The sequence below is a fragment of the Vulpes lagopus genome, chromosome 8 (genome assembly GCF_018345385.1).
Source record: "Vulpes lagopus strain Blue_001 chromosome 8, ASM1834538v1, whole genome shotgun sequence".
NCBI classification, from domain to species: domain Eukaryota; kingdom Metazoa; phylum Chordata; class Mammalia; order Carnivora; family Canidae; genus Vulpes; species Vulpes lagopus.
This window is the reverse complement of record NC_054831.1, coordinates 130,501,249-130,516,074: the sequence shown is the minus strand read 5'-3', so window position 1 is coordinate 130,516,074 and position 14,826 is coordinate 130,501,249. Positions and strand designations below refer to the sequence as shown.

General features: G+C 45.8%; 1 protein-coding gene across 4 annotated transcripts in view; it reads left to right on the top strand.

Moving 5' to 3' along the window:
* Nucleotides 1-8,125: 8,125 nt before the first annotated feature.
* Nucleotides 8,126-14,826, top strand: part of SZRD1 (SUZ RNA binding domain containing 1) — a 31,363-nt gene continuing 24,662 nt past the window's right edge. For 2 of the 4 annotated variants that reach the window (XM_041766090.1, XM_041766089.1), the window contains exons 1-2: nt 8,168-8,229; nt 9,349-9,454. In XM_041766090.1, coding sequence (XP_041622024.1) covers nt 8,186-8,229; nt 9,349-9,454 — 150 coding nt within the window. In that variant the 5' untranslated portion in view covers nt 8,168-8,185. Of the gene's footprint in view, nt 8,230-9,348; nt 9,455-14,826 lie in introns of all 4 variants that reach the window. The other 2 variants (XM_041766091.1, XM_041766092.1) reach the window with 2 other exon arrangements.

Sequence of the window (14,826 nt, the reverse complement as noted above, 5' to 3'; positions counted from 1 at the left end):
CCGCACCGGGGCTCCTCACAGCCGGCGGGACCCCGCGCTGCCCGGAGCCGCCATCTTCCTCCGCTCAAACGCCGCCGCCGCCGCCGCCGCCGCCGCTGCTGCTCTGGCCCGGAGAAGACAGCGCACAGTGCGCATGCGTCGGGGTCCGGCGCGGAGGACGCGCGCGCATTGACGTCAGCGCGGCGGCCCCGCGCGACGCGGCCCGAGGGCGACGCCATGTTGGGAAGGGAAGAGGTCGTTCTGCAGAGGTTGGAACGCCGCCCCTCTCCGCCGCGAGGAGTGACCGGCCACGGGGACACCTCGAACCTCTGCGCCCGCCTCCCTTGAGTCCCTACAACCGACCTCACAGCTGCACCCACCCCTCCCTGGCACTTAGGCCTGGGGAGGCAACTGGGCGGGTTTCCCAACGGCGGGAGACCGGACAGACCTCGAGGTCTCTAACTCGTTGGGATGCCCGGGGGCCTGAGGAGCACGAGGGAGGGATGGGGTGGGTGCAGGTGCTTGCTCTTGGACGTCCGCCGAAGAAGCGACGCTCCGTGCCTTGATGGTGCAATCGAGGCCTCCCTTAACGGAGGCGACCACCGTGTTTTCAGATGAGGGAAACTGAGGCACAGAGGAGTGTCAGTGCATTCTGCAAGGTCACGCATCGGAGGGGCAAGGGGGGGGTGGGACTTAGGCGTTTGGGACTCCCGAGCACCATCACCATCACCAGGCGGGGGAGGGGGGGGTCCCGCAAAATACCCCTTGCAAGGGAGCTGCCTGGGGTGCAGGTGAGACCCCGTGGGCTCAGGCGCACAGCGAGCGGACTGCGGCGAAGCCAGACACACGGGGCCCAAGGGCTTCAGTCTAAACCGCTTGCCCCTGGAACTGAGGCAGGGCAGCCCGGTGGCTCAGCGGTCTAGCGCCCCCTCCTGTCCGGGGCGTGACCCTGGGGAACTGGGATCGAGTCCCACGTGGCTCCCTGCATGGAGCCTGCTTCTCCCTCTGCCTGTGTCTCTGCCTCTCTCTCTCTCTCTGTGTGTCTCTCATGAATAAATAAATAAAATATTTTTTAAAAAGAAATCCTGTCATTAGAAACGCCAAGCACAAAACTCGCCACAGAGCTTGTGACCAATCCCACCATCCACCAAAACAGAGCTCAGTGTTAGAAACACTGGACCAGCTAGTAAGTGCTTCCTTTTAAAAATGCAAGTTGCAGGGCTCACCTTAGACCCCACCTCAGATTTTTTCTAAAGCTTTCTAGGGCTTCTGATGCCCAGGTTGGCTTGGAACTGCTGGATTATGTTAAAACAAGTTCAAATATAGAACCACTCCGCTGCGCATGCACACAATCTCCTAGCTGGAAGACACCAGATACTGCTCTTTAGTTCACTGCTTTATCATCTAATATAGAGACCAGCACACAGCAGAGACTTATTAAATGCGTGTTGAATAAGTGAATGCATTGGGAATTTGACAACTAAGAAGGCATCTAGTCGACAAATATTTGCTGAGCACCTACTATGTGCCAAACCATGTAATATGCATAGTAACGTGTTTTTAAATAAAACTAAGAAGGCCTCTTGTCTTCGTGGAGATCCCCTACAGGTACTGGGAGAGACAGACAATAAACAAGTAAATAAGCCAATATAAATTATAAATTGTGATAAGCATGAAAGTATTATTAAAGCAAAATCTTTAATAATAATCACAGCTGGGATGCCTGGGTGGCTCAGCAGTGATGTGTCTGCCTTTGGCTCAGGGCTTGATTCTGGAGTCCCAGGATCAAGTCCTGCATCAGGCTCTCCACATGGAGCCTGCTTCTCCCTCTACCTGTGTCTCTGCCTCTCTCTCTGTGTCTCTCATGAAAAAATAAAATATTTAATGTCAAGAGAATTTAATAGAATTTCCACAATCTGCAACCTGAATATGAGACTGGAGGCCACCTGGCCCTGCCTAAGCCTCCAGATTCAGGGGGAAAAAATAAAATATTTAAATAATAATAATAATAATAATAATAATCACAGCTAATGTTTATTGTGTGCTCTTATTATGTGTCAAACTGTTAAGTAGGTGCCCTTATTGTGCTTTTTTTGCAGATGATGGAGGGGCACCTGGCTGGCTCAGTTGGTGCAGCATGTGACTTTTGATCTCAGGGTTGTGAGTTTGAATCCCACCTTGGGTGGAGAGATCACTTTGTTTATTGATTGATTTTTTAAGAATTCAGTTATTTATTTGAGAGTGACAGCACGAGCAGAGAGGAGAGGGAGAAAGAGATTCCCCACTGAGCAGGGAGTCCGATGCGGGGCTCAATCCCAGGACACCAGGATCATGACTTGAGCTGAAGGTAGACACTTAACCAACTGAGCCACCTACGCACCCCCAAAATAAAATCTTAAAAAAAAAAAAAGACAAAAGAAACTGAATAACACAGAAATTAAGTAGCTCAACCCAGAATCACAGGCAAAGGTTTGAACCCAGGTGGTTTTGCTTCAAAGCCTCTGTTATTATTATTAATTTTGTTCATTATTTTTCCAACTTTTTTATTGTGGTAAAATACACATAAAATACAAACAACATTTACTATCTCATCCTTTTTAATTGTAGCACTCACTGTTATTAAGTACATTCATAATGTGGTGCAACCATCACCACCTTCCATCTCCAGAACTTTTTTTTTAAATGAATGTAGCTAGACATACAATATCATATTAATTTCAGGTGTAGGATATAATGATTCAACATTTATATAGATTTCAAAGAGATCACCCAGACAGACCTACCAAGTGTTACCACACAAAGCTGCTACATATTATTAACTATATTCCCCGTGTCATACATTGTATCGCTGTGTCCTGTTTATTTTAGAACTGGAAGTCTGTACTCTTCATCTCCTTCCTCTATTTTGCCCATTCTCCCACTGGCCTCCCTCTAGCAACCACCACATTGTCTACTGTATCTATTATCCAGTGTCTGTTCTGTTTCTTCAATTGTTTTGTTTCTTTATTTTTTTTAAGTTTATTCTCTACACCCAATGTGGGGCTTGAAGTCCCAACCCGATATCAAGAGGCACATGCTCTACTGACTTAGCCAGCCAAGCATCCCTGGTTTGTTTTTTAGATGCCACGTATAAGTTAAATCATACAGCATTTGTCTTTCTCTGTCTGACTTATTTCATTGAGCATAATACCCTGTGGGTGCATCATGTCACAGAGGGCAAGATTTAATTCTTTTCTATGGTTGAATAATATTCCAGTGTATAAATATATCACATCTTCTTTAGCCATTCATCTATCAGTGGATGTTTACGTTGCTTCCATATCTTAGCTGATGTAAATAATGCTGCAATAAATACAGATATGCATATATCTTTTGAAATTAGTGTTTTTGTTTTCTTCAGATAAATACCCAGAAGTGGAATTGCTGGATGTTATGATAGTACTGTTCTCGATTTCCTGAGGAACATCCATGCTGTTTTCCACAGTGGCTACACCAATTTACAGCCCCACCGATAGTACGCAAGGGTTCCCTTTATTCCACTTCCTTGCCAGCACTTGTTTTTTCTTGTATTTTTGGTAATAGCCACATATCCCTTTGTGGTTTTGATTTGGGTTTCTCTGATGATGAGCGATGGGCAAGCACCAAAACCTATGCTACTGAACTCTATGTAATGTTGCTTCTGACAAACAGGAGGAGATAAGTTGAGGCCTGTTTATAAATGATCTGAAATGTCAGAAGGAAAAGTGGACATTACCTTCTAGGTCATGGAGATTTGGGGGCAGGGAGGATATGTGATGAAAATAGTAATTTAGAATAATCTCTCTGCAGTGTGAAGGCTGATTGGGATATGATTGGACGTCATGGGACAAGTGATGAGGCTGGGATGAGAGGGGCAGCCGTCACTTCTCTGTAAGTGTAAAAGAAAAGTTAGTTTTCCACCAGAGTGTATTCCAATCACCAATTACTGAAGTTCACTTCTTATGTATATACTTATGTAGAATAAGTAAACTATAAACACAGAACATCATTCAAGAGGTACAAAAGGACATATAAAATTTAAGTCCATCCTACCGGTACCCCAGCAACCTCTCTCCTCCATCAAAGTGACTACCGTTAAAGTTCCTTAGATCGGGACTCCTGGGTGGCTCAGCAGTTGAGTGTCGGCTTTCAGCTCAGGCCATGATCCTGGTCCTGGGACGCAGTCCTGCATCAGGCTCCCTGCAAGGAGCCTACTTCTCCCTCTGCCTGTGTCTCTCATGAATAAATAAATAAAATCTTAAAAAAAAAAAAAAAACCTGTTTCTTAGATCTTCCCAGAGAGGTATACACAAACACACACATACACATACAGAGGTGCCTGCCTGGCTCAGTCGGAAGAAGATGCAACTCTTGATCTCTGGGTCATGAGTTTGAGCCCCACATTGGGGGTAGAGATTACTTAAATAAAAAAACCTAAACAACACACAAAAAACAAACCCCACATATACATATAGCAACAAACTACATTCGTTCCTCTTTACCTCGTTGCTTTTTTTTTTAAATTTTTATTTATTTATGATAGTCACAGAGAGAGAGGCAGAGACACAGGCAGAGGGAGAAGCAGGCTCCATGCACTGGGAGCCTGACGTGGGACTCGATCCCGGGTCTCCAGGATCGCGCCCTGGGCCAAAGGCAGGCGCCAAACCGCTGCGCCACCCAGGGATCCCTACCTCGTTGCTTTTTAAAAAAATTTATTTAACTATACTTCTCTGGGGTCATTCAATGTCAGAATATTTAGGGCCATCAAAATTTTGTTAACAAATTGCATTCTATTCCTTTGTATGAGTGTACTATGTATCTTTTAAACAAATACTCTAGAGATGGACATTTGTCTCTACTGTTTTGTTATTATAAACAAAGTAGCAAAGAATATCTTTGTACTTTTGTTATTTGCATATGGGCAAATGTATCTATAGGGAAATTTCCTAGAAATGCAATTGCTAGGTCAAAATGTAGGTACCCTTTAAATATTAAGTTTGCTCTCTCTTTCTGTCGTTGCATTTATTTCTTTTTTAAAGAGATTTTATTTATTTATTTATTTATTCATGAGACACACACACACACACACACAGAGGCAGAGATACAGGCAGAGGGAGAAGCAGGCTCCATGCAGGGAGCCCAACGTGGGACTCGATCCTCGGTCTCCAGGATCATGCCCTGGACTGAAGGTGGCGTTAAACCACTGGGCTGCCCATTCCTTGCATTTATTTCTTAACACAACTACCTACACAACCTCAGCTTGTGCATTAGATGGAAAGTTTTCTCACTGTGGGCTTTGCTCTTTGGAGAGGGGGTGGGACAGAGGGAGGGGGAGAAAGAGAATCCTAAGCAGGCTCCACACTCATCAGCACAGAGCCAGGTGTAGGGTTCAGTCTCAGGACCCTGAGATCATGACCTGAGTTGAAATCAAGAGTCAGACGCTTAACTGATTGAGCCACCCAGGTGTCACGGGGCTTTGCTCTTAATTCCTATCACATATCAGTGTTTTATGTGGTGTATCAAAAGTGCCTGTAGTTCTGAGTGCAAGTCCCAAATTTGAGTGGTATATGAAACATATTTCACAGGAAAGAGAAACTCATGTTTTAGGATATCTGTCAATATACGTGTATGCCCCTAGTTCAACTATTGGGGCTTTCCCCCCAGTAGAAGAAAACCACTTCCTCAATTTTACAGTTTATTTGGTCCCATCTCTTCATTTTACAGATGAGGAAGGGACTTGCCCAAGGTCAAAAGGGGCCTATATGATGAACAAGAGCTGGTCTCCTGGTAGCTCATCTGGTGGAACAAAAGCTATTTCCTTTGCAGCATCCTCCAATGTCTCCAAGATCTCTCTTTTTCTTTTCTCCTAGAAAATGCAGTCCCAGGAATGCTCCAATTATTTCCTTTGTTAAGGCGTGGTGCCAAATATAACAAAATTTTGAGGAACTGTCTCCCTCTGCTGGTAACATGCTTAAACTACAGAGCCTTAAAAAAAATGCTGCCTTGAAAATCTAATCACACCCCAAGACCAAGACTTAGGTGAAGCCTGATAGACAATCTCATCCCCCCTTGCTGTGCCTAAGGCTTAGCATCCCCCTTGCTGTGCCTAAGGCTTAGTCAGGATAATTCATTTAATAGAACGGATTCACAGAAGAATGTATTCAAAGTAAATATAGGTCCAGAGAGTGAATAAGACAAAATCCTTTTTCTTCAAAGTTGGTCAGGTTGTTCATAATATTTGTTGTTTTTAGACCTGAAGAGTTTCAGCTGCTAATGGAATATCTATGTGGAGATGCCAAGAAGAAGCCTACCTATATGAATCCGAAACACCAGGTGAGGTCAGGACTGGAAATCAACTTTGGGAATCTTTAGTGTTTAGTAGGTGGTTCACGCCATGAGCATCTAGATAAAAATGACAGACTGAGGACACGCCCAGAGATGATGCATATTTCAAAGACAGGAAATCATGAAACCAGAGAATTACTAAGCATGTCATTTTATCTTCTAAAGACTAGTAACAGGGACGCCTGGGTGGCTCAGTTGGTTGAGTGTATGCCTTTGATTCAGGTCATGATCCTGGGGTCCTGGGGTCAAGCCCCATGTGGGGCTCCTGCTCAGCAGGAATCTGCTTCTCCCTCCCTCTGCTCCTCTCCCTTGCTCATGCTCTCTCTCAAATAAATAAATAAAAATCTTTTTAAAAATCTTTAAAAAACTTTTTTTTTTTTTTTTTTAAGATTTTTATCTACTTATTCATGAGAGACACAGGGAGAGAGGCAGAGACATAGGCAGAGAGTGAAGCAGGCTCCATTCAGGGAACCCAATGTGGAAGTTGATCCTGGGACTCCAGGATCACATCCTGAGCCGAAGGCAAACACTCAACCACTGAGCCACCCAGGCGCCCCTAAAGGTTGGCAACATTTAATACATGATTGCAGTTTGTAATAATGATTAGAAATACAACTGCAAAAATTCTCAACAGGAAGCTGTTACTTTAGAACGATTGATGGCATGCTAAAAACAGGAGACGAAACACATGCCAGGTTAGATCATTGGATTACAACAGCTAAATCCAATACTACCAAATGGCAGTCTTAATACTGAGAGGCCTATAGGAACACATCAGTGAGAATAAAAATAGATGGTGTTTACTTTTCCCTTGGTTTTGAGTTTTGGGAAAGAACGAATGAGAGAATTTCAAGTGTTCTTTGGTGCAAGACACCCCCTGTGATGATAATAGCTAACCTCTGTAAGTCTTACTGTGGGTCAAGCACAGTCCTGTGCTTTTCTGCATAGTAGCTAGTTTAATTCTGACAACCAACCTTCGAAGCAGCTGCTACTATTATCATCACCTTTTTTGCACACTTGGGGAAACCGAGGCACTGACATCTTAAGTAACTTGCATAAGATCACATGAGCTTGTTCAAGTTGGAAGTGTCCAAAGTCACACTTTTTAAAGTTCAAGATCTCTACCTTGGCACTGGAGAAAAAATAAAAAAGAGAAATACTGTTTAGGAAGACGCCTAAGTAAATTTTTAAGGAAATGCTGATGAATGCATCTCTCATTTAATGACCCAGGAGAACTTTAGTCGTGCTGGTTGCCCAGCTCAGGTGCCAGAATTATGAACTAACCACGTTTTTACCGTGGAGGGTTAACAGATGCTTGGAATATTTGCTCTACGTGCAGGAAAACCTGTAAACATTTTCACACTATTAAGCAGAAATAATGTGTCATGCATCAGCAGATATTTTTCATCCTCCGGTGGGATACAAAATATTTTCAGAGCTTTGAAAAAAAAATGTAACCTGCGGTTTACGAAGATTACGACTGGCTTAAAGAAGAAAAAAAAAGTTTTCAGGGATTGCCTGCCCTTAGAAAAGATGGTTCCAAAGAACACACCTTCCGTACTCAAGGCGATGACTTCACACGGGCTCTCCCGTCCACTACGAGACTTAACACGCTGCCCTTAAGAAAAACGGCAGCTTTCTGGTTCCTCTGCCCTTTTCCAAGATGGCTTCCGCGGCGCTCGTGGGGGCGGGGGCGCGGCCTCTGGGGCCACTTCCGGGCTGGGCAAGGGGCGGGGTCCATTGAGGAAAGCCTTGCGTGCCGGCGCCCGCGACGGAGGCGCGCTTCAGGGCGCAGGCGCGGGGAGGGGGTGGGGGAGGAGGGAAAGCGGCGAGTAAGATGGAAGATGAGGAGGTCGCTGAGAGCTGGGAGGAGGCGGCAGACAGCGGGGTAAGGAGGAGTCGCCGCCGCGGGGCAGGGCCGGGCGGGACCTGGCGGGAGGGAAGCCTCCGGGGAGCGGGCCTGGGGATGGTTCTCCCCGAGGAAGGGCCCCACACGCCGGGCCGGGGGCGGACGAGGGGCCCCCGGTCCCTGAGCGCCGTGAAGGCCTCTTAAAGGGGCCGCGTTCCATTTCTCCCTCCGCCTCCGCCCGGTGCGCCTCCCTGCATCCCCGCGTCGTGCGCGTCACCCGGGGCGCCCCACCCGCCCCCCGGGGCCTCCTTTCCTGGTTCCCGCGTCCGCTCGCTCGTCCCGGGGACTCTCTGAGCCTTGCTCTCCAGGGTGTCGCCGCCAGGCACCCCCACCCGCGCCCGGGTCACCATTTTAAAGTTCCTGTGCTCTGATGCTGAGCCGCACACCATGTGGGCCCGGGCGGCGCGCGGGGGCCGGAGGGGAAGTCGAGTCGGCTCTGGGCCCCTCCACTCCGTGCGGAAAAAATCCCCCTTTGCTTTGCGCCTTCCGCCGCGGTGGGCGAGTCTGGGCTTTTTTTTTTCTTTTCTTTTTCACTTTTACTCTGAGAGCCCGCGGCTGGCGGGTCTCCCGGGGACCCCTTGTGCAACAACCGAAAGCCCGGCGGGCAGCCCCTCCCTCTCCCCGGGGAACCACCCAACGACCCGAGCGCCCCCCCAGCTCCTCCCCCCCCCCCCCCCGCCCCGGCCCCGGGGGCGAAGGTCTCCGGGCGAGCTCGCGATCTGTAAAGTAGCCGCATTCCTGGGAGGGGAGGGGAGGGGGGGTGGGGGGGGAGCGGACCGTTCGATTCTGCTTTTTTGGAGTTTTTTTTTTGGTTGGGACTCTCTGAAGCTGTGCAGGAGGAGAGTTTATCCCGCAGCCGAGTGTCTGTTGGGTTGGTTGGCTTGGCGATCGGCTTTTTGGGGGTGTTTCAGAGTGCGCGGTTGTGCGGCGGCGCCTGCCGAGGATGCGGAGAGGGCCCCCCCCCCCCCGGCCTCCTCGTGTTCGTGTCCGCTCCGTGTTGGCTCGAGTGGCCCCCCCCACCTCCAAGGTTTATGTGTTGGGAGTGGGGCGTGGAGCAGGAGCTGGGGTCCACCCTCACCCTCGCCCCCCCCCCCCCAGCGCCTCCGAGGGTGCTCATCAGAGCTGGAAGAGGCCGACACGTCGACCCCCCTGCAGCAGTGGGACCATCTCTGCGGGAATGTTGAAACTTGGCTTCGCTTCGAAGGTTTTTTTCTTTTCTATTTTTTTTACTTTTTCCGGTGGTTCAGCATTTCCTTCACGGTGTTTTATGTTTTTCCACTTGGCATCATTAAGGATTCGAAGAATTAATTCGCTCAGAAGGTGTTTGGTACAGTCACGTGCTGGGCATGTCTCTCGGATTTTTGACTTGAGTCAGGCGAGCAATGGAAAGGTTTTGTAGGGAGCAGCAGCAGCAACAGGTGTCATCTGGGTAATTTATTCGACAAACTTTTTTTTTTTTTTTTGGTTTCTCTGTGCTAGGTAGGGCAGTGTGCTTTTAGGAGTGACTTCGTGCCGGAGAATGCAAAGTTTCCGGGTACAGGCGTTTATTGCCTACCACTAATAGGAGGGCATCATTCAGACACCCTTCACGTGCACCCTCCCTCAAAGAAGCATGGCCTACGATTTGAGTGTGACTCAAATGATAAGTTGCTCGAGCATCTTGGCCTCTCTTTGGTTTTTCTCACCTGTTTACAAGGGACATGAGTATTTCACGGTTAAAGAAGAAAAATGAAAACAGGAATGAATGCAGGATTCAGAAATGGGGGGGGGTTACTTTTGTTTTTCGTAACGTGTGATTCACTTAGGGATCAGCTAGCCCAGTCCCACGTTTTACAGCTGAATGAATCCCAAGGGTATAAGATTTAACTTAGATCTTTCTGATGCTTCCGGTGTTCTTTCTACTATACTTCACTAAAACCGTTTAAAAGTGCCAGGTACAGAGATGGAACCCAAACCTTGCCTTCCTTGGTGATAACAATGTGCAGTAACTGCCCAAATGCAAGGTTTTTTTTTGTATTTCTTTTAATTGAACTATTGAAATGAGCTGTAGAGATATTGTCCTTTTATAAATACGAAAACTGAGGTTTAGGGAGTAACCTATCTTGCTCAAAGTCGCACAGATAGTAAGTAGGGAGCTGGGATTTGACACCAAGCCTATCTTGACTCTAAAGAAGGGTTCAATCTGTAGCAATTTGCTGTCTCTTTGCCTGAGATCTGGAAGAAAACTTGGAAGTTGGGCATTGCCCTTCTTTTTCTTTCTCTCTTTTTTAAATTTTATTCATTTATTCATGAGAGACAGAGAGAGAGAGAGGCAAGGACACAGGCAGAGGGAGAAGCAGGCTCCATGCAAGGAGCTTGACATGGGACTCGATCCCGGGACTCCAGGATCTCCTGTCGTGGCTCAAAGGCAGGCACTAAACCGCTGAGCCACCCAGGCATCCCCACCTTTCTTTTTTAAGATGTTTTCTTTGGGCTTATATTTAAAAGCTCTCTTAAGTTTGATTCCCTTTTTGAATTTCACAAAGGGTTTTGTAAATGTACACTTTTGCAGGAGAGGGGCCAGGGAGGGAATGTTCACACCACTGGCAAACCAACTGACTGTACATGTCTTTCAGATGTAGCCAGTTGTGTATGTAAAAATCTTACCTTCTGTTTATCCTGTCTTCCAACTGGTACATGGTAATGAGTGTCAAGTACCCGCCTTTCCAAAAAAACATCCTGGGTGGTGAGAAAACTAGCAAATGGACATCAGCTAATTAATTTATAAAGCAATCACTCTAACTTTATATGATCTAGAGGTCTAATCCTTGAAAGTAGAGGCTTTTGGTGTCTCTGCTCTAAGCATCACAAAAAATTTTGACATCATGCTGGAATGTCTTATGTGTCCATAATTATGAGGTCATTTTTTCTTGCACATCTTCAAAATACTCAATATTGAGTCCTATTGTGTCATTCTAAGGAAGGCTTTGAGAAATACTTCAGGTGGTCTGTAAATAGGCTGCTTTTTTGCTTTTAGTATGAACACTGACCTAATATAGAATTGTTCCTTTGCCTGTTTCCTCCCAAGGAGTTACATCCCCAATAAAAGGACAATTCAAGGAATATAGCTTATATTCCACTAAGGAAATGCTTCTTTAAAAATATACTGCCTTGAGAACACCTGGGTGGCTCAGCGGTTGAGTATCTGCCTTTGGCTCAGGGCGTGTTTCTGGAGACCCAGGATCGAGTCCCACATTGGGCTCCCTGCAGGGAGCCTGCTTCTCCCTCTGCCTGTGTCTCTGCCTTTGTCTCTCATGAATAAATAAGAATATTTAAAAAAAATTAAAAAATAAAAATATACTGCCTTTGGGAGAAATGAAAATGTAAATTGAATTAATGTTCATTCAAACGTTAAATTCTACCCTTTGTCTTAAGCACATTTCAGGGGAGCATTTTATAATGAGAAGACATCTTTGTGCTCTGGGAAAAGAAAAAAAAATCAAATCGAGTGCCTGGGTGGCTTAGTCAGTTAAGCATCTGCCTTTTGTTCGGTCATGATCCCAGGGTCTTGGGATTGAGCCCCACATCGGGCTCCCTTCCCAGTGGAGAGCCTGCTTCTCTTCCCTCTGCCTCCTCTCTCCTCCTGTGTTCACTCACACTATCTCAAATAAATAAATAAAATCTTTTTAAAAAATCAAATCAACAGTTTGCACAATTTCTGACAGTTTGAAGCTTTATATATTCACTTGTTTAGACCAGGAAAAAAAAAAAAAGACATAAGCTAGTCCATCTTTTTTTTTTTTTTAATTTTTATTTATTTTTTATTATTTATTTATGATAGTCACAGAGAGAGAGGCAGAGACATAGGCAGAGGGAGAAGTAGGCTCCATGCACCGGGAGCCCGATGTGGGATTCGATCCCGGATCTCCAGGATCGCGCCCTGGGCCAAAGGCAGGCGCTAAACCGCTGCGCCACCCAGGGATCCCAAAAAAAAAAAAAGACATAAGCTAGTCCATCTTATAGGTTATGGGCTAACCCAATCCTAGGGGAAGATAGATGGTACACAAATGGAATTAGACTGGTAGTTATTATAATGTGTTGGCGGCCTGTCTGATTTCTTTGCATATCAAAAGTTGCTTTTTGTTTTTGTCAAGGGCAAGTCATATAGCTAATTGGAAGAAAATGTATCTTAAATTAAAAAGGATGACTGGCCTTCTAGACTAAACTCAAATTTATGTTTACTTTCTACCCTCTTTAGGCCTCTAAACATCCCATCAGTGATACTGGGTGGCATACAAGTCTACTATAGGAAGGTCTCAGTCAGCACTGCATACTGACTGTGTACCAGGCACTGGGCACAGTCCAGTAGAGGAGTTGGATGGGTAAGGCAGCACTTTCTTTGGAAGAGGCATAGATGGGGTACCATGGCTAAGATCAGAGACAGTTCAGTAGAGAAGGTGATCATTCAAAGGACCCTTAATTAAGTTGTAGTAAGTCTGGGAGGGGTGGGTAGATATAGGCCCAATGCGCATGTAGACAGCAAGAGAAGAATGTGCCACATTGCATTGGGAGAGCTACAAATACTCAAATACTTCTTTCTGGCTGTAGGGTAGGGGGTTGGCAGGGCTGAATGGAAAGAGATGAGGCCAGAGAGGTATGCAGGGGCCAGATCAGGAAGGGCCTCCTTGTACTTGGTTCTGGGAACTTGGACTTTGTCCTGAACGCACAAGAGAGCTTTGGAGGCCTTTTTTTTTTTTTTTTTTTTAAAGCAGAATAATGACAGATTTTAATTTAAGAGGTAAGAACTTTGATTAACATTTTATTCTTTAAAGAAGACACCATTCTCCCTGAAGCATGCATGGCTTCTACCTCACTTTTGAGGTCTTCAGCACTCCCTGTAACTGCTGTCATTATGGAATATTTACAGTGGATATGGATAGAGAAGAAATAACAGTTATTTGGGTGCTACCTGGTGCTGATTTGTCTTTATAGTAAAGAATACACATAAGACTTGGGGTATCAGAAAGCACAAATCCAGGTGTACTGTGCCTGAAGGAGCCATTCCTAAGTTATTCCAGTTCTTCTGGGAGATTGGGTCCTAGGGACTGTGATGATGCCCAGCTCCGGCTTTCTATAAAGCAGTTGGCCAGTTTAGACATGATCATGCTGAGCAGTCTGTCCCAGCGACTCTGGAAAAAGATCTGTTTCACTGTGGTTTCAAAGAAAGTAGGATAATGAGCTTTTCACTATAACTTCTCGGCTCTTTTCATTGAGGCTGCATGGGGGGCCTGTTCCCGGCATGCTCTGGGTGTTTGAGAGAGCTGTCATGGTTGCTGTGGGCTGGAAATTCAGACAGTCACAGGCCTTCTTGCTTTTCTTTACAAAACAGGAGAGAGAACTTAGTATATCTCTCTGAAGCTTTCAGTAAATTCCTGCAAGGACTATTGTCCTGATCTGATGACTCAAACGTATTCTTGGGGCCAGCCCTTTCTTTCTGGTTTCCACCTTTATACGCAGTGGCTTCCCCACAGTTAATGTCGCTTTCTGGCTGTGTCAGCTAGAAGCCTTCACAAGGTATGGGGTGTTCTTTCCTGCACACTTGCTCCACAGGAATAGAAATTTTTTTCTGTTGGGACAGTTTCAGACTTGTTGGTTTCCTAGGAGAAGACTGGGTTTAGCTACTTATAGCTGTGGCCAAAATACAGAATGAAATGGGTGTTTTTTTTTTTTTTTTTAAATAGTAACCACAGAGATTTCTCCTGCTGAAGTGTTTTTAACTGCTAGTTTCTGCCAAGCATCCTTCTCTTTAACATTCCGCTCTATGCAGGATGTTTGATGGGAAGATAGAGGTTAAGACCCACCACCGCAGAAATTAGCAACAAATCCTGACTTCAGTCTTTATGTAGATAAAGATTCTCATCCCTGAGGGTATGATATTTCAAAATGTTCCTCCCACTAACTCATCCCCTCCCCACACCCAAAACTCTTTCCCTTATAAAATGAACACAGGAAATAACAGTCATTCCTTTCTAAAAGGAATAATATGTATGGTTGAAATTGCATTCTTCAGGGTTGTGATCCTTAGATGAGATCGTACAGGATAGTTAGGACTCAAGTCTGGAGAGGTCAGGATTGTCACCTCTCTTCCTAGACCTTGAGAGCCAAATTCCTAGCTGTCATGCTCTGGGCTTTCTTGGCTTACAAAGGCTTTTGTGACCCTCCAGCTGTCAGTTTTTGCTACCTGGTTACATATCTCACTGGTGAGCAACTCTGACCATAAGCCTCCAAATTCCGCAATCCCACAGGCCCCTTTTGGAAGGGCTTCTTGGATAGCATCCTAAGGGCTCACTACAGGCTAGGCAGAGTGCATTTGTACGTTCATTGTCGCAATCAACATGACCTAGTGACATGGAGGTATTTTTATTCCCAGTGTCCGGGAGAGGAAATCACTTGGAGAGAAAATCACTTGGTCGATCACAGGTCAGCTATTGGCATCCTGAGCCCTCACTTACGGACCTTTTTGGACTGTTGTTTACTTTTGCTTTTCAGAAGATAATTAACCAGTTAAATGCTTTAGGATATTTAGTTGCTAGTTCA